At 40.2% G+C, this 19,576-nt stretch overlaps 1 protein-coding gene across 5 annotated transcripts; it reads left to right on the top strand.

Moving 5' to 3' along the window:
- Positions 1–218: 218 nt before the first annotated feature.
- LOC119708614 (solute carrier organic anion transporter family member 1C1-like) lies at positions 219–19,576 on the top strand. Of its 5 annotated transcripts, none has more exons than XM_038155196.1 (15): positions 219–483; positions 2,554–2,694; positions 3,821–3,962; positions 4,058–4,190; positions 5,215–5,342; positions 5,556–5,702; positions 7,858–8,010; positions 9,004–9,237; positions 10,366–10,530; positions 12,472–12,667; positions 13,919–14,084; positions 14,870–15,051; positions 16,421–16,485; positions 17,779–17,896; positions 18,614–19,576. In XM_038155196.1, exons 2-15 carry the CDS (start codon positions 2,584–2,586, stop codon positions 18,834–18,836), a joined length of 2,163 nt encoding a protein of 720 aa, XP_038011124.1. In that variant the 5' UTR covers positions 219–483; positions 2,554–2,583; the 3' UTR covers positions 18,837–19,576. The 5 variants fall into 5 exon arrangements, with proteins under 5 accessions (XP_038011124.1, XP_038011122.1, XP_038011125.1 ...); XM_038155194.1 differs by having other exon boundaries at positions 220–479; XM_038155197.1 differs by having other exon boundaries at positions 223–479; positions 7,912–8,010.

Below are 19,576 nucleotides of genomic sequence, written 5' to 3'. Positions count from 1 at the left end.
GCTCAGCCATCCCTTGGTGTCCCTGTGACCCTCTCCAAGGCACCAAGGAGTGAAGCTGGGAGGGTGCTTGGAAAAGCTGAGCCTGCCCTCCCAGAGCTGAACCGCTCCGTGCTTGTTGGGCGGATGGTAGGGAGCTCCCTTTGAGAGGTGCTTAGTGCAGCTGCGATGTTTAGACATCGGAGGAAAAAAAAAAAGAAAGAAAGAGAGGAGAAAACAAGTTGTTCCACCCTGGAGAGGCTGGCACTGCTGGCAGGTAGGCTGCCAAAGCACTGCCAGCACCAGCCCTGCCTCGTCCTGCGCGGCTCCGGCACCGCTGACTGTGGGAAAGTTTTGCAATCACCATAAGAAGGAAATCCAAGGTTTAAGAGCCATGTGGTGAGGTGCTCCACTTGTGGGAGCAGGCTGTGACGCTGTGCTGGCTCCGAGCCTGGAGCCCTGGGGCACGGGAGAGAAACAGCCTGACACCGCTCTGACACAAAGTAAGTGAGTGCTCTCCCTGTCCCTCCTCCCTGCTCCCTGCCATTCCGTAGTCGCCCTGTTTGTTTGTTCAGTTGTGAGCTCCCAGTGCAGCCTTTCTGCACATCTCGTTGGCACTAAACTTGAAAGGCTTTAAGGTACAATTCTGCAAATTCAGTTGGTTTTTTTTTTGTTTTTGTTTTTTTTTTCTTAAAGGATAAGTGCTGTCGTTCCCATTGGGGGCAGTGTATTTTATCCCTCCCTGGAAAACCCATCCATTACCCCTAATTCATAAATGAAATCTTTTATCATTTTTGTTGCTTCATTGAATTTTAAGTACCACTGGTGTCAATGATTCACTGGTTTGCCAAAGTTCAGATCCTCATAGAGTGGTTATGGAAAATGGCATTGCTCTATCAGGTGGAAGAGAAGTGTTTCTATAACTGAACGTTTTCTATGAGTTTCAGGTAGATTATTAGTCTGGCACCATAAATAAAATTTTATATTTAAAATTTGATCTATTGAAAAGAAAACCACATCACTGATTTAGATACTGTTTGTTTACCAGAGTCAGCAGTTTCACAGAGTTAATCATCAGCAAAATACAAATCAATAAAGAATGTATTTGCTTTAGAGAACTCTGTCTTTCAGCTCCTATCCTATAAATACTGGGGTAAGTCTGACTTCACCACACTTTAATTATCTATAACTTACTTTTAAAACATTTTTTTTTGATTTAGAAGCTGCTGAAGATGGTCTAAGGAAGGTTAGGTCCCTTTAGAAGTTTCATACGGGGCTTAGTCTGAAATATACATGTTTGTTTTTCGCAGTCCCCTCCCACTGGATTAGGATTTGGAACTAAAATTTACAAAAATCAAGTTAGAGTCCTTATGAAGCTTTATATCTCTTTATGAGACATCAGTGCCTATTTTCAGTGGTTAGGAGTAGCTTCTGGGGGATTGTTGGGTTTCTTTCCTTTCTGGTGGGCATTTCCCAGGGAACCCAGGTAGCCCTGGGCATCTGGGTGGGCTCCACTCATGGGCCAGTTGGCCTCAGGGGCCTGCAGGAGGGAAACCTGGAAAGTTCCCATGTGGCTGGAACAGCGTGGCTTGTTTGAGATCCCAGCATCTTGGGGGGGAAATGTTACAGGCCAATTTCTCGATATATATTCTTCTATACTCCTTTAATATATGTGCAAATGTGCATATAGGAGCTGACTGGTTGATTTTGGTACTGTTGCACCAGTTTTCCAACAGCCAAATTTGGAAATATTTTTTTTTTTTACTTATTATCATTCCAGATGCCTCAGTAGTAGCTGCTTTCCCCTGATCAGCTTAATCTACACCAGCCAACATCGTTAAGATAACTCCTTGAATCAGAGCCAACTTTTAAACTTAAAACTTTATCAATCTTATTAAAATATCTACATTTGTCATCTGTCCTGCAGGAACTTGTGAAGGCTTGTGGGCTTACAGATAGTCATTGTTTCTTTTAATCAGTGCTCTCTTTCCCTTTGATATGTCTTTACCTACCATACTGCTCACCCCATTTTTCTCCTCTGTCATCATTTGTGATTTTACAAAGATTTATCCAATAAATGATGTTACTCATTCAAATGCTGACAGAATGGTGGTGTTCACTAAGAAAAGCCTCAGAAATATAATAGCAGAAGCCTACTGGATCACGCCAAAGGTCCATTTATTCTGGACCAGTGATCAAAAATGCATATCTCAGAGAGAATCGGCTCAAGTGTGGTGAAGGTGTTTTCCTGACAAACTGTCCCAGCCCTCAGCTGCCTGGGGACTTTCCTTTTCCACAAAGATTTCTAAAATCTTCAGCAAGTTATCTATAACTTTTCCATCCGTCCAAGAAATCCTGGAGCCTTTTAGAAAGCAGATGTCAGGGATCAGGTGCACCAGTCCTTAATTAGCTGCAGTAGTTACCTTGAGCACTCTCTAATGAGTGTTCAAAGATGAGAAAAGATGCCAACGTGCAGATATCTCAAGCAGTGTCTCACCACTGAGTATGTCTGAAAAACACTGGAAGATGCAATTCTTATGGCAATAATAGTTAAACACAGCAATATTTTCCAAACAGGAGATATTTCAGACCAGGAGAAGGAAAACCATGGACAGACCAATCACTGCTGGCCAGCTTAAAGAAAAAGCACTGTTCCAGGACAGCGAGGGCAGTGCAGCTCCTGCCAAGACCGTGTGCCATAATTGTTCAAAGCTAAAGGTATGGAAGACCCCCCCCCAACACATATTTTCTCTGGAACACTGAATTTTCATTTGAAGTCCTACCAAAATTCAGTTAGTTATGTACGGCACTATATGTGGTGGGGAAAATGATCTGGGCTGCATCCACAGGGGGATGGAAGGGATTTGGGCAGCAGGGGAAGGAGGGGATTCTGCCCTGCTCTGCTGAAACTCCACCTGCAGAGCTGCCTCCAGCCCTGGGGTACCAGCTCAGGAAGGACATGGAGCCAGCCCAGAGGAGGGACACAGAGGGAAAGGCTGGAGAATTGGGACTGCAGAAGAGGAGGCTCAGGGCTGACCTCCTTGTGGCCTTCCAGCACCTGAAGGAGCCAACAAGAAAGACGAAGAGAGGATGTTGAAAGGGGGGATGGCTTCAAACTGACAGAGAGTGGGTTTAGGTGGGATATTAGGGAGAAATTCTTCATTGTGAGGGTGGTGGTGCCCTGACCCATAGAATCTGTGGATGCCCCACCCCTGGAAGAATCCAAGGCCATCCTGGATGGGCTCTGAGCTACCTGCTCTGGTAGAAGGTGTCTCTGCCCATGGCAGGGGGTGGGACAAGATGATCTTTGAGGTCCCTTCCAAGCCAACCCGTTCTTGTTCTATGGTTGTGATTCCAAGCACACAGAAGTCAATAAATGTGCTCAGAAGTTGAAAAATGAGGTCATATTTTGCTAACAATTTATTTAGAGGTGTGCTGTAGTCACAGTGGTAGTTGCAGATAAATCTTTTTATTCGTGTGTTTTAGAACAGGAGAAGGAGAGGAAATAAGATGTAAGTACCAGATATGAGTATGTGATAGAAGTGCCAGAAATAAGCAACATTATGCTGCAAGGAAGGAAACAGCTGAACCAACGTGTACTGGAAAGTTAGAAGGTGCATACCATCAATGCCAATTTTCCTTTTCTTTGAAGTAGCAGAGGTTTTGGAGGCCACCCTGAAAAAGAAAGTAAAATCTGTTTTAATGCTAACAATAGGCAGATTCTCCTCACAGAGAAGTAGAAAGCAAAGAGTATGATTTCCGTGTTTCTTGAGTGGGTTGCTCAGGCATCCAGCCGTAAAGCAAAAATTGTTACTTTGCAAACTCAATTATTTTCTCTCTTCAGATATTTCTTGGAGCTCTAGCTTTTTCCTTTTTTGCCAAAGGATTTTCTGGAAGCTACATGAAGAGCATGTCCAGTCAAATTGAAAGGAGATTTGAAATCTCATCGTCGATTGTTGGCATTATTGATGGCAGCTTTGAGATAGGTATATGCACTTCAAAAGCGGATAAGAGCTTCTTAGCACTCTTTGACTCCCAAAAACCCTATTTTTTGTGCTTGCTCTCTCTCCTGTTGATGCAGGTAACTTGATGGTGATGGTGTTGGTGAGCTACCTTGGACCAAGAGTTCACAGGCCAAAAATAATTGCTGTTGGGTGTCTCATCATGTCTGTAGGAGCTTTTTTGTCAGTGATGCCTCAGTTCCTGATGGGACGGTAAATATGGAGACTTTTCATGTTATGCACTGGTGGAACTTGATCCTGCAAAGTGGTTTTTAAAGCATACATCTGAGTTAAAAGCCTGGCAGTAGCAGTTTCTTCCAGCTATTCCAACAGGAAAATGGGTGGATTTTTAAATATTGGCTTTCTGATTTCCACTCTGAAAGCTTACCTCTTGCTGCAGGTAAGCAGGAGAGAAACCTCAGATTTCTACAGAACTTATGCATAACTAAGGATTAAGTGGGTTGAATTTTTCACCTGGGATGGATAAATATAAATATAGATATAAATATTGATATAAATATTGTTATGAATATTGATATAAATATAAATATAAATATAAATATAAATATAAATATGTAAATATAAACAATGACTATAAATATAAATACTATAAATATAAATATAAATATAAATATAAATATAAATATAAATATAAATATAAATATAAATATAAATATAAATTTAAAACTGTGTTTCCTTTTTCATATTTAAGTGAGCTGTAATTAGATCTTGATGGAAAAGGTTTCTTTCTCCATGGTGGCTACTCATGATAAGCTCTTTAAAATGCTGAAGATTTTAATATAAACTTGGGGAGAATTAAATATCTAAATACCCCATTCCCATTTAAGCTATAACACATAATTGTCAGATACAGGTCACACCTTTCCAATCCTTTGGCATCCTTGCATCTGCCACAAAGGTGAGAAAGAGGTGCCATTGTGGAAAAACACAGATGTGGATGAGCTCTGCCTCTGTCCTGCAGTCTAAAGAATGATCTGTGGGAGCAGATTTGATGCTCTTTATCTCAGGAAATTTTTGGGGTTAGAATCATCAGAGCATTTGAAAATGGCATGAGGATACCCATTTTTTTTTTAAAGCAAAGCACTGGGAATGGGCCTCCCCTCCACTTGGTGTGTGTGAGACAGGAGAGAACACGTGTGAACACAGGGCTCAGACACGCTTCCTGCAGAGCAAAGTCCTCCATGTGTCAGTTGTATTTCACACAGTTGTTTTCCAGTTACAATTATGAAAGGATAACTGTTAGTGTGGACAACTCCTCCACGAGTGTGTCAGCTTGCTCCCCGGGGTCTGAGGGCCCTCCAGCCACAGAAGCTACAGAAACACTCAGCACAGTGATAAATGCTGGTAAGATGAAGCTCTGATGCTGGATTCCCTTCTGCTTGTCCCTGTTGGACACCCTTTTTTACTGGAAAGCAGTAAAACCCCTGCTAGAAACCATGATACACATAAACCCACCCCATAACGATTGTTAACCCCCATATTTTATCCTATTTTACTGCTGCTGTAAAGCATTGACAGAATTATGTTCACAGAAGTATGAATGTTTGTGGCCTGCAGGATGTGAGAAAACAACAAATTCCTACCTGTGGCTTTTTGTGTTGGTGGGGAACCTTCTACGTGGAATCGGGGAAGCACCAATTATGCCTCTGGGAGTTTCATATATCGATGATTTTTCTAAAGAAGAAAACTCAGCCTTTTACATAGGTAATGTATACAAATGAACGATTTTTATGCTAGAAATTCTGTTCTTTAATGTTTCTATAGTCAAGCAAATGCTGAACAAAAAAATTTACCTGGATAACTTTGAGCTGTACAGAGACAAAAAAAAACCCAAAACCAAACAACCCAAGCAGTGCAAAAGAGGTCTCATATTAATTTTCTAGGGATAACTCCAGGATGGCCTTATTGCTTTCCCAGAGGAGCTTCTGTGGTGAAAAGAAGCATAATCAAATACTCATTTCCCTAAAGTACAAAGTCGTGTCTGTCTTATCTGGCATATCAACTTCAGTCCCACATCTTCAGAGCACCAAATTCTTCCTAATCGCTGTTTCACAGACAAGGGAATGATCCTCAACGTGAGGATCTGTAATGAATCACAATTAATTACAGCAACGTGAAGGTGTTTCAGGAGCTCTTACCTGACTTCTTGAATTTCACATGCAGCACGCTTCCAGTTGAAAGCTGGTCAAAGTCACTCCTTGCTGGAGGATAAACAGCACCTTGCCAGGGTGTTGTAACAAATCCTCTCTAATTGGGGTTTTGGTCTTGTTTTGACGGCACATAACCTCTTGCCCAAGACAGAGAGACTTACACCCAGGCTAATTAATTTGTTGGCAAACTGATTTATTAGCATGGGGTGTTTGTGTGGCCTGAAGTCAATTTGGTGAAACTGAGCAGGTCAGAAAGACAGCAAGACACAGTTTCAGGAAGAGCTCAGGGTAAGGCCATAGCCAATGTCTTCATTTGGGAATGAGGAAACCTGCAGGTTGAAGAAAATGGAAGTATTGTGTCAAAAACAAGCATTCCTCTCAGCAGTTATCCAAAATATTTGTAATCGCCTCTGAGCTTCTGATTAAAGGTGTTTTAAAAAGTTTAGCTGATTTTTTTCCTTGTCAGAATTTAATGTGGGAGAGATTGAGACAGGCTGGGGACTACTGGGCAAGTGGGATCAAAAAGATAAAGTAAACATGAGAGTAGCATGGATTCAACCAAAATGGAAATTCTTTTATGCAAGATAAATAAAGTATTTGTTAACACTTTATTAAAATATTTCATTTTTACATTCAGAATAGCAGTTTTCAGTCACTTATTCCATTTTGGTGGACTGAACGACTTTGCAGAAAAAGTGAAAGTTGAAACAATCTTTTCCATCTTTTCCATAGAGCAGAACTTTATTTTCTTGGATAACTTTAATTCTTTTCTATATCCTATTTTTCATTATCTGGCTGAATCAATTTATAATCAGTGTTCTTGTAAAATACAAACAACAAAAAAAAATTGTCTTGTAATAAAAAACGTCAGTCAAGCCTTGCTGATGAATTTTGAGCATTAATCCCGTTGTTTTGCCTTGAACAAGAAGTCTCAGCTTTGTCTCTCCTTTTTCCTTTGTCCTTTAATGTTTAGTTGAGTAAGAACATAAGTTATTTTGAGGCAGAGACAGCATTTTCTTAATAGAATGAACTAAAATAATTTTCATAGAGTTGTGGTGACAGCAATAATACTAGAATTGCCATGGGAAGGAACAGAAAATTAAGCATATTTGTTAAGATGTAGCAGTTTATTACAGAAGTTCTGGGTGATAAACTGAGCAATCACTACATTGAGAAGAGAGTTTGCAGAATCAACTCTCTCTCAGGAGGAAAATCTGTGCAGTAGAGCACAATAGGATTTACAGAGCACAGTGCTGGATGTGGGCAAGAACTCTGAGGCATTTGCTAAAGAATTCCTTCTTTTCTGATGGCATGAAGCCTTCTGCAACTTCAAAGTGTCAGTTCTGCCCTAGAATTCAGGAATCCAAATTACTCAGTTGTAGCTTGGTCCTGTTACCTGCTCACCCCTAAATTTCAACAGAACAACACAAAGTGGCGAGGGAAGGCGAGAACCTATGCGTGAATTATTTAGAAGATATTTTGTTTCGTTTTTTGTTGATTGCCACTAGTGGTAACCAAAATCAAATCGTGCTTTATTTACACATGCAATCAGCAAAATGCAGTGTGGCTTTCTGTGGGTTTCAGCTTATTCATCTGCTCCTAGGGGCATCCCAGCTTCTGATCTCCCCCGCGGCTGTGGCCAGGGCAGCTTGCCCCTCAGGACGTTCCGTAATGGCCTGCTCCTTCCTCTCTCATTTCCTTGCCCTCAGAGAGGAAGGCTTGCCTTGCCCATGCAGTTTTTTGCTGTCTCTCTTCTCCTGCAGGCCTGGTGAGATCCTCGGGCATGTTTGGGCCAACGCTGGGCTTCCTGCTGGGCTCCTTCTGTGCCAGCCTCTGGGTGGACGTCGGCGTCGTGGACATCGGTGAGGGACCAGTGGCCACCACCGTGGGGTGGCACGTCAAGCCAGAAGGTGTCTGGGTGTAGAAACCTCCATGCCAAGAAGCACCTTCCCCAAAAACAGAGCCCCAAAACCAGGGGCTGTCTGGAGAGGTTTTCCTGCTCAGATATGGAGGTTTTAAATCGGGTGTTGTAGCGCGGTTGGAATAGCCCTTGAAAAACTCCCACTGTTTTTTTTTTATGCTTGCACACACACTTGGTGCACCCTTGCTGTGCAGCTGAGAACAAAAGACTGGTTGAGTAAAAGGCCCTCCCCATGCTGAGGGAACAGGGAAAGGCTCATGGGCACTTTCAACACTTAGCAGAAAGTATGTTCTCTTAAAAAGCGTGCAGCAAAGATTCATCTCAAAATTCATGTTCCAATCACTTGAAAGTCTCTAATCCCAGGGGAAAGTTGAGGAAATTTGGGGAGAAACTGTAGAGTTTGGGGATGGAGAAGGAGGGCACTCTGGGATGTTGAGAAAGGGAAGGGTTTTGGTTTTTTTTTTTTTTGTGGTAAAGGGTCCTTTTGCTCATTCCTCCAGAGAGTATTGGAGGATTGTGGAAAGGAAATGCCACCACGGGCCTGAATGGACACATCTATTTTTGACTGCATGGGACTGATTCCTTTCCAGACATGGGTCATTCACAACTTATCCAGAGCAGCTGGGGCTGCTCCATCCCTGGCAGTGTCCCAGGCCAGGCTGGATGGGCTCTGAGCAGCCTGGGACAGTGGAAGGTGGCCCTGCCCAAGGTAGGGGGTGGGACAAGATGATCTTTAAGGTCCCTTCCAACATAAACTATTCTGTGATTCTATGATTTGAAACAAGCTGCATTTGAATTCTTCATAGGGGACATAGATGACCTCTGTTCTGGCTTATAAATTATGTACATGAGGATATACAGTAATGTATAATAATCTATAATAACTGCTCTGCATAATATTTACCCTATTTTCCTGTCTTTCTGTATTTTACAGATGCCATCAGCATAAATCCTAAGGACACCCGTTGGGTTGGTGCCTGGTGGCTTGGATTGCTTATCTGTGGAGCTGTCAACTTCATTGCTTCATTGCCTTTCTGGTTTTTACCTTATTCCTTACCAAAGGAAGGAGAGAATGAGAACTTGAAGATTAGTCACTTGCCTGCTCAAGATCCCTGTAAAATAGACCCCCCAGCTCAGCCACAATTAAAGTTCTCAGAGGCAGTAAAAGGTGAAATATTATTGCCCAAATATTTGCGTACGAATTCTGTCTCATGGATTATTGTGAGCTGAGCATGGACTCACACAACCTTCACCAAATTGCGGGTTTCTGCACTGCAAACTATTGAAAAAATGTCTTTAATTTGTGCTATTATAATTACATGCTTAGGGCGAGTTTCAGTCCTCTCTGATGTCAGAGACCTGGGAAAAACTTGTGCTGTTTCTCTGAGCAGCAGAGATGCCCAGTTGGGAGTTGTGAGGTGATGTGCTACAGCCACAATGCCATGGTTATGAGCAGAGAGTGGGGACAGCATCCCACCCCTCATTAGTGAGCAATCCACGGTGGGCAGGCTGGTGTTTCACTGAGGCAAGAGTTTGGCAAGGAAACGTGGAGCTCATTACCTTAGGTGTTGCAGGCACTCCACTGGATTTGTAGCTCCTGTGTTTGAGCTCAGGGGTGCTGAATTCATCTCATACAGGAACCACCAGATCCAACCAGCCACTGCTTTTATTTTTATATTTTTGGTATTAGACCCAAGGTTTGTTTGTACATCTGTGCACACCTCCAGCAGATGTGTTTTGAACTCTCACCTTGTAGGCAGCTGTGCCAAGAGCCAGAATACAGTCTAAATGCAGGTGTTTATGTCCCCTTTGTTTTAATGGATTTTAATATTCTAACCAAGGGTCCCAGAAATCATTCCAGCCTTTTTTTGGGGCCAGGTGCTTCTGTTTTCTAAACATCACCCTCTTGTGGGGTTCTTGTGGGGCTGGTGATGGCTCCTGCTTTGTGGAGCACATTTTACTCTTGGTGGAGGGTGTTGATGCTCTGTGCAGGCATTGAGGAGGTGTGCTGTGAGCCTGAGGAGCCTCAGGATCAGAGGATCCTGATAATAATAATAATAATAATTATAATAATAGTAGTCCAGGATCCTGATTCCCAGCTCAGCATCCACTGGGCTGCTCCTGCTGTCAGGCACATGTTGGCAATGGGAACTCTCACCTGAGCAATCCTGTGCTCAGAATTATAACCTGCAAGGCAGCCAGCAGTGAAATCAAAGTTAATTTCACTCTCTAAAGGATGCCAAAACAGCTCCTCTCTGTGTTTAGCAGGGTGTACAGTGTCTCCTCTCCATTGCAGATTTCTTGCCAGCCCTCAGGAAGCTGTTTGGAAATCCAATTTTTGTGGTGTTCATCTTCCTCACCATTCTGCAGTACAATTCCCTCGTTGGGATAATAACCTACGAAACAAAGTTCATGGAGCAGCAGTTCAATGTGTCAGTGGCTAAAGCCATCTTTCTGATTGGTAGGTGCCTGACTTCTTTTCCAATTCCAGGGTCAAAAAGGAAGCTTTTATTTGTTATCTTGCCTTCTGTTTTACAAGGAGCTTATGCGAACTTTTTTTTGGTTAAAAAGGAAGCACGTAGTGGTTTCCTAATTTTCTAACTGTATTTGGAAAATGGGTGTTAATTTTAGTGCTTATTTTCTTAGTGCTCCTAATTCAGTGAGCTAGATAATTATTAAACTGGGTGGAAGTTTTTTTTTTCATAGTGGGATTTGGGCTGTGTCTGTTTTCATGAGTGAAAACCACACATCAAACATCAGCTGCAACTAAGTAAAAACTAACAGAAAAAAATGTTAAACTGTTTAATGAAATGTGTGTTTTTTCTTTTCAGAGTAACATATTGGTATAAATCTTCTTTCCTTCTGATTACAAATTCCAATTTTATAAGCAATATGAAACCAAAATATAAAAGTTTGAGTCACTTCATTCATTTCAAAGCTGTTTTTCTCTTTACCAGTTCCTTCAGAAATAAGTACTTTGCGGTGTTCTACAAAAAAGAATGCTGAAATTATATTAAATTATATTAATTTTACAGTGATAGATATGGTCTCATAATCTGGAAGGAAAACCAGGCTGTGTGAGGTCATTGCAGAACTGATACGGAATTATTTTAATCTGAAGACACAATGCCTTAGTCAGCTACAAATGTGGGAAGAACTTTCTTTTTCCTATATTTTTTTTTCATGAATGCTGAGAAAATTTTACAGAAACGACCAAGAAAACCAACCAAGAGTAAAACCAGAGAAAGGCAAACCCCTGGCAGTAGCACCTTGCCAAACCTCCCTGTTTAGCAAGTGAGGGCTGGTGTTTGTGAAACACTGAACAGATTAAATCTAAATGCAAATAATCTCATTATTCACTCTCAGGTCACAATGGAATCCAGTGCAGAGCCAGATGCAAGTTCCTTTTATGCTCCATTTCGGAGCTTTTGCTCCGAAAGCATTTTTGTAGCTTTCATAAAGTTTCATGTTTTATTTTATATGAAATATATAGGTATATAAGACATTATCATTTACTCCAGTTTCTGACAGGCACCTGTACAGGGTTTGTTATAGCTACATGCAAAAAACAATATAGTAAAAATGAATATTGAGGAGCTTTCTAAAGCCATAATGCGATTTGCAAAAGAAAATGGGGATGTGAAATTACTAGAAGGCAATACAAACCTTAGAACCTCAAAGAATCAGCCCAAAAAAAGGTATCTGATACCTATTTATTCTAGAAATAGGATAAAATATACCTATTTATTTTAGAAATGTATTCTAGAAATAGAATGAAATACATCTATTTATTTTAGAAATGTATTCTAGAAATAGAATGAAATACAGCTGTTTATTTTAGAAATGTATTCTAAAGCTTTTTTGTAGCTTTCATAAAGTTTCATGTTTTATTTTATATGAAATTTACTAGGCATTATCATTTACTCCAGATTCTAACAGGCACCTGTACAGGTTTTGTTACAGCTACATACAAACAGCAATGTAGTAAAAATGAATATTGAGCTTTCTAAAGTCATAATATGACTTGCAAAAGAAAATGGGGATGTGAAATTACTAGAAGGTAATACAAACATTAGAACCTCAAAGAATCAGCCCCAAAAAAGGTATCTGATACCTATTTATTCTAGAAATAGGATAAAATATACCTATTTATTTTAGAAATGTATTCTAGAAATAGAATGAAATACAGCTATTTATTTTAGAAATGTATTCTTGAAATAGAATAAAATACAGCTATTCATTTTAGAAATGTATTATTGAAATAGAATGAAATGCATCTATTTATTTTAGAAATGTATTCTTGAAATAGAATGAAATGCATCTATTTATTTTAGAAATGTATTCTAGAAGAGTCAATGCAAGTGAGAGCAGTTAACATTTTTTTTTTACTGCCTCTTTGCAGGCGTGATACTTCTACCTGTCACAATCCTGGGCATGTTTCTAGGAGGCTTCCTGATCAAGAAGTTCAAGCTCCACATAACAGAAATGGCCAAGTTTGCCTGCATCACCTTTATAGTGGCCTACCTGCTGAACCTGCTGTACTTCACCTGCAGCTGTGAGGTGCTGCAGGTGGCCGGGCTGACAGCGCCCTACTCTGGGTGTGTACCCCTCACCCGGGGCTGCCAGGGCCACTTGGCACAGCTGCTTCTTGGGGGTGATGCACAGAAAGAGAAAATCCCAGGTTTTCAGGCAGAACTGGCAGCCTGAAGTCATGCCTGAAGCTGGGGATGGAGAAAATATATCAATTTTATTTTTCAAATTTGTTTAAACTGGACATTTTTTTTCCCCTAAATTCTCCTTTTCTTAAATTCTCCTTTTCCCAAATTTTCTTTTCCTTAAATTCTCTGTTTCTGACAACACACCTATATGTTCTGGCAAATTTTTAAAAAAAGGATTGCATTTATTACAGGCAAATTGAATTTCTTTATTCCCTTTGATCGCTTCACTTTCTCCTTGTTTTTCCTGCCTACTCTCTAATATATATATAATAATATATATACTCCCTAAGTATATATAAGTATATTATATATATAATAAGTATGACAACTATATATAATAGTATATATAATATATAAGTAAGTATATAAGTGTATAAGTATATAGTAAGTATATTAAGTATAAGTATATATAAGTATATAAGTATATTATATATTATATAATATATAATATACTATAATAAATATTATAGTATATGCTATATATATTATATATAATTATATTATGAATATTTTTATATATGATATATAAAATACAATATCTATATTATACACATATAAAATAAGTATGTTATATATATAATAAGTATGACAACTATATATAATAATATATATAATATATAAGTAAGTATATAATAAGTATAAGTATATAAGTATATAGTAAGTATATTAAGTATAAGTATATATAAGTATATAATAAGTATATTATATATATCATATAATATATATAATATGCTATAATAAATATAATAGTATATTATATAATTATATATTGTATACACTATTATATTATATATAATTTTTATATAATATATAAAATATATAAAATATATTATATATATATAAGTATATTGTATATATAAAAAGTATGACAACTTCCTGCCTACTCCCTAATATATATAATAATTTATATATATAATAATTTATATATATATTCCCTACCTAAGTATATCTAATATATTATATCTATAATAAGTACATATATAAGTGTGTATATATATATATATATATATATATATATATATATATATATATATATATATACACTCCCTAATAGCCTAATTTTTTTTTAAATTTTTTTTATCTATGAAGTTTCTCTAAATAACTCCTGAATTTCTTCCTGTTGTCCTCCAGAGTGCAGCCCCTTTCCTCCAGCAAGCACATCTACACGGCCAGCTGCAATGCTGGGTGCAGCTGCAAGGTGGACCAGTGGGACCCTGTCTGTGGGGACAATGGCATCACGTACATGACAGCCTGCTTTGCAGGCTGCAGATCCTCATCTGGGACAGGAAGGAATATGGTAAATATCCAGGGGCTAGATCACTCTGCAACAGGACAAGGAGCGATGGTTTTGAGTTAAAAGAGGGCAGCTTTAGATTAGATATAGGGAAGATATGTTTTTCAGCAGCAAGGCCATTTCCTGGACTTCAAATAATCCTGCCTGAGCAAGATTGTTGAAAACAACCATGTTTGCAGAAGAGTGTGCAAATGCTTATATCTTCTGGCAGAAGCAGAATTGCTTTAATTGACAATGCTGAAAAAGACAAGCAGCATTATCAGGCTTGTATTTAAACGTCCCATCAATATTGTCAGGCTTCATTTCAGGAAATCTTGCCTTCAAACCCATGTGTCCTGCTAACTTCAAAGCCCATCATCAATCCAAATGCTGTTTTGGCACATCATGACCTACATGCATGATGCATATTTGGTCCACACCTCTGTTTTTTCTTGTTGTTATTATTGTTACACATTTTCTTCATGGGATACCTGAGCAGAATGGCTGGATATAAGTTCACATCTGATTTTTTTAGCTTTGACCCACTTCAAACACACACAGAGCACCTTGTGTTCTAGCAGTGGCATGGCTGAAACTAGAGCTCCAGCTGCTTTGTGTCTCTGGAGCAGCTCAGAGAGGCTGGAGCAAATCAGTGACCTGGCCATCAGTCTGCAGAGGTGATTGCACAAGGGTTTTCAGCACCAACAACAGCCTGGCTGGCATGGGGAGTGAAAAATCTAGCTGATTAAATGGTTGTTTATTGATGCTGAATTCTGAATAAATAAATTCTTCTCATCTTCTCCTTTCAGGTGTTTCACAATTGCAGCTGTGTGGAAGGACAAGGGCTCGGCCTTGGCAATTCCTCTGCAGTTTTGGGACAATGCCAAAGAGAGAGCTGTACCAAAGCCTTTCCCTATTTTTTAGCATTACAGACTGCATGTGCATTTATTTTAGCCTTAGGAGGCACTCCTACATACATGATTATGTTTAGGTGAAATACTTTATCTTACCTTGACCATAAAGCTTGGGGAAAGAGAAACAGAAAATGCTATCTACTATTTCATTCCTGCTCTGAGGAATGGCATGTGGATCAAATTGTGCCCCTGAGGATTTATTTGCCTGTACTCTGAAATCCATCTCTTTTCAGAGGCAGAGCAAAAATATCTGTCCAGAAATTTAATTCTAATTGGATGCTGAGTAGATACTTTGGTGATGAAAGGGGGGGGCATTATGCTGATCCTGAATGCTGGGTTTCAATTCCAGTGATAGGGATGTTTTTACCAGAGCACTGGACTTGAAATAAGATGTAATGCTAAGCCATAGCCAGTGCTGTTCACGTTATTCAGGGAGAAACAGGTGCCTTTGTTCAGCCTTGTGGCCTCACAATATCCTCTGTGTTGGGAGAAGTCTGACACTCCCATTTTTTTTTGGTCAGCTGACAGGCACAGAATTGTAGCAGGAATATTTGTTAAAATTGTCATTCCTTCAGTTGGAAAGCAGCACCACTATTTAGCATTCAGAAGAAAAGACAATGTTTTGTGCCTGTCACGTGGAATTGTTTTTATCCTCCTGCTCATGGGTGAACCACAATGGCCAGTGTACATGACTGAATGATGTGCTAAGCTGCTCATTTCCTGCAGTATCTCTGAGTGCACACTGGGGTACGGGCAAAGCTCACCTTGCTGGCCAGTTTTCAGAGCCCTAATTTGTGTGCTGAGAAGCTTTTGGTGGTGATGCTGAAGGGAGAAGATGCTGGTGCATGAACTCCAGTGCAGGGAGCAGGCTGGGCACAGCAAGGCTCCCCCCTGCCCCCGTGCTCTCAGCTCCCTCTGGGTTTTGTCAATTCTCCAGCTCACCTGATGGACACAGGCTGCTTCCCACTGGTGGGGATGAGGTGTTTCTGCAGCCAGGCCACTCACATTCACTGTCTCTCTGTACAATGCTGGAGGCAGAGGTGGTTAACTCAGCAAGGACTGCACACCCTTGTTCCCTCTGGTCATCACTGCCCAGTGCAGCCCCTGATAAAGCCAGGCTTGAGCTTAACTTGTGGCCATGGACTGTCTTCTTTTGGTGGGTTCACTTTCATGTCCCTGTGCATCATCTCCCAAAAGTACTCACAACCTGAACTTTGGTTCAGGATGAGTTTCTGTAGATTCTTGCATTTATTTCAATGGGTGTTGTTCTGTGGAAGGAGACTCTACATCTGGGTTTTATCTTGGTGGATGTTTTCAGTCAGGGTTCCAGTGGGCTGTGCTGGGTAAGCCACAGTGCTCCTGCAGTGGGGCACGGGCAGATGCTCTCAGCATGGCTGCAGACACATTTTTCTTTTCCTCAACACTCTGGTTTTGTTTCCTTTCCAGATCTGTTTCGCCAGACCTGAAATCCTTTGCTGTTGGGATAGAAACTCTGGGTGGTAGAGTACTTGGTAAGATTTAATTTCTTTGGGGTTTTCAAGTGGGTAGTCAAAGAAGCCAAAGAGGTAGACCAAAGTTAGCCCTTGCAGTGCCCTTGCTCCAAAGAAAAACAAAAGAAATTTTCCAAAAAAATTTTTTTTGTAAGCAGACTATACATTTCAAAATGTTTGGAGGAGCTTACTACACGTGGTATTTACATATTATGATTACCTGGTATTTACTTCTTCTTTTTCTTCTTCTTTTTCTTCTTCTTTTTTTTCTTCTTCTTCTTCTTCTTCTTCTTCTTCTTCTTCTTCTTCTTCTTCTTCTTCTTCTTTTTTTATTATTATTATTATTATTATATTTACATATTATGATTATCTCTTCAGATTTTTTTCTCTACACTGAAAATAAATGAGGCAAAGGAAGGAAATTTCATTTTGAGTTTCTTTTTTTTTTAAATTGTGGACGCAACTTACCTTGATCAGTCTGCATATCCCTGACACCTCCTTTTGCTGACCATTATTCACTTATAGCTCCCATGTACTTCGCCTGTTTTGTTTCTTGAGTTTATCTGCAATAAACAATCATTTAATTATTCAGACACATAGTCTGCCCTGCCTCAAACAAACCTTGCCTCATCTTCCCTTGTTTGCTGATTTTGAAACCTCTGCCTTGCAGGAAAGCCCAAGTGGTCATTTGGATCTCTTTTCCAACCTCCATATTTTAGCTGAACGCTGCAGAGAATCACTCTTCTACTTTTTAGGACAGTTAACTCCAGAAAATTGCTCACTCTCCCTCATACTGGTGATATTAAAACATTGTTGTCTGTCTAAAAGAAATTCTTTCAGTACTATATAAATAGTACACTTATTACCCAGTTTCTGTGGAGCAAGTGCTTAATTGCATCCCTTTGCACTGCACTAATCACCTTTTAATGGCAAGACCTCAATATAAACATCAATATACATAAATATTCATATGTCATGGCATGGGATTCCCCACCAGGGATTGCAAAAGAAATGTTGGTTATATTATTTCTTTAAACAAAGGAAGTTAAACTGCTAATAAAAATAGCATTAAAGGGAATTGCTAACATTTACCTTGCTGGATATTATTAAGCTATAGTCATCCATAGCTTCAACTCCCTTTAAGTACTTTTACTTAAGTAAATCTTGTCATCTCAAAGCTGGAACTGGATGTTTAGCCCCATTCTATGCAGGCATAATTCAAAACCCTGGAGATTCACTTCCTCATTTCTCTACATGACATTAAATGATGAGAGCTCCATGTCTGAGATCATGCAGTGAGAATTTTCTTTGCAGGAGGACTCCCAGCCCCTATTTATTTTGGTGCCTTGATAGATGAGACCTGCTTGAAATGGGGGACAAAAAGCTGTGGGGGATCAGGGTCCTGCAGAGTGTATGACACAAAAGAGTTCAGGTAATCCTCTTTGTGGTTTGGGAATCTGGGCAGCAGGGACCAAGGTGGACTTTCCTCGTGCCAGCTGTCTGGTTAGGGTCTAACAGCACCACTGCTCCTTACTAGACCTTAATATGTAAATAAACCAAATAATTTTTATTCAGTCTGGCATCTAAAATTGCAGGGTACTGCCTGAAGTCAGGAGAATTAGTTGTTTGGTTTTACTCTGCACTGAATAATGAAAAAAGTGCATGGTGTGACACTTTGGCTTTGTGGGGTGGTAAAAGCTGTGGAGTACGTGTAGCTCTGCAGATTCTGTCCCTCATCCCTCATTTGTTTGCTTCCTGTTGTATAAGAAATCTCACTAAATCCCCTTGGAGGGAGGACACGGATGGCTGGGGAGCTGTGGCCAGGGGGAGCTGGGGAAGGACAGGGACACCAGGCAGAAAGGCCCAGCTGGTGCAGCTCCTCTTGTCAGCCCTAAAACAGAGTCTGCTGGATGGCAGCACACTCCAGACATTTCTGCTGTGAGTCTGGGACCTGATTAGAGCCTGTCTGGGGCTAAATATCACAAGGTCATTTGCTTTCTGCCTGTTATTTCTTATTTTCAAACGTGAAGCAACACCTGGCCGAGAATAGATGGTTTTGTCAATCTGCTCTTTATATCTTACTTGGTTCCATACAGAATTGGAAAGTTTTATTAATATAAATGCATTTTGTCCCTTTTTCTCCCCCCAGGAATGTGTATCTTGGCCTCATTGCAGGACTACGGGCAGGATGCTGTCTCTTGTACATAGTGCTCTCTGTTTTAATTATGAAACGCTTCAAACCAGATGGCAAAGAGATGACAGATATTAAAAATGCAGAAAGATCAACCAGCAAAGACCCAGAAACTGCCAACAAAAGAGAAATTCTTCCTGGTTTAAGAACCTCAGAGGAGAGCGAGGAAACTTATATGTAAAAACAAAAAAACGAGGTCTTTTGTAACTTTGCCTGTGCTCCAGTTTTTCTGAGCACAAAAGGGGTCTAAATACAGACTTCAACAACTAGTTTACATTTTGGGAGTCCAAAAAGTATCTTTGAACATTGGCTTTGTATTTGCTTTACCCTATCTTCTTCCCTTCCTCATCTGAAACAGCAATAAGGGGAAAAGGTGTTCAAAATTCTGGGGAACTCTCCCACCCTCTTGCTCTCAGTCCCTTTCTAGCCCATCAGTAGGACAAGCCAAAATTTTGCAAGCGTCATAAATTTGATCATGATTGAAAAATTAAGAAGAAGAAATCCACAATAAGCTGCTTTGACATTTTTTCACTGACTTTATTTCAAGTCCTCTTGCTCTGTACTTAGTCCTGCAGCTCTGCTTGGGCAATCGGGTTTCACTCGGGCTTCTCTGATGGCCTTTCATGAGCAGAGCTCCTTGCTCCAGGCTTGGTCCCCCGAGCCACGGCCAGGTGAGACCCCAGGGCTGTCAGGGAGCACCCTCAGAACTCAAACTGCTCTGCAGCTCTGGGGTTTGGCTTGAAAAACAGTCAAAGTGGAAAGCAAATGAAGTTTGCAAATAAAGTTCTGAAGCGAAGCGTGTTGGACAGCCAAAGTGCAAAGCAAGTGAAGAAAGTGGTGTGTTAATTTCTGCAGCACATCTCAGTGATGGGTTTGAGAAAGATTACTCTGAACTGATGCAATAAAGTGATAGGTGTTTAA

This window comes from Motacilla alba, chromosome 1A (genome assembly GCF_015832195.1).
Source record: "Motacilla alba alba isolate MOTALB_02 chromosome 1A, Motacilla_alba_V1.0_pri, whole genome shotgun sequence".
NCBI classification, from domain to species: domain Eukaryota; kingdom Metazoa; phylum Chordata; class Aves; order Passeriformes; family Motacillidae; genus Motacilla; species Motacilla alba.
The sequence above is the reverse complement of the archived record's forward strand: the minus strand, read 5'-3'. Positions and strand labels throughout refer to the sequence as shown.

Bases quoted from the DNA above. Each gene is read 5' to 3' on its own strand.
- LOC119708614 (XM_038155196.1), top strand. From the start codon at position 2,584: ATGGACAGACCAATCACTGCTGGCCAGCTTAAAGAAAAAGCACTGTTC. The intron at 14,085-14,869 runs GTAAATATCCAG...TTCTCCTTTCAG, and splicing joins CTGGGACAGGAAGGAATATG to GTGTTTCACAATTGCAGCTG. The intron at 15,052-16,420 runs GTGAAATACTTT...TTTCCTTTCCAG, and splicing joins ACATACATGATTATGTTTAG to ATCTGTTTCGCCAGACCTGA.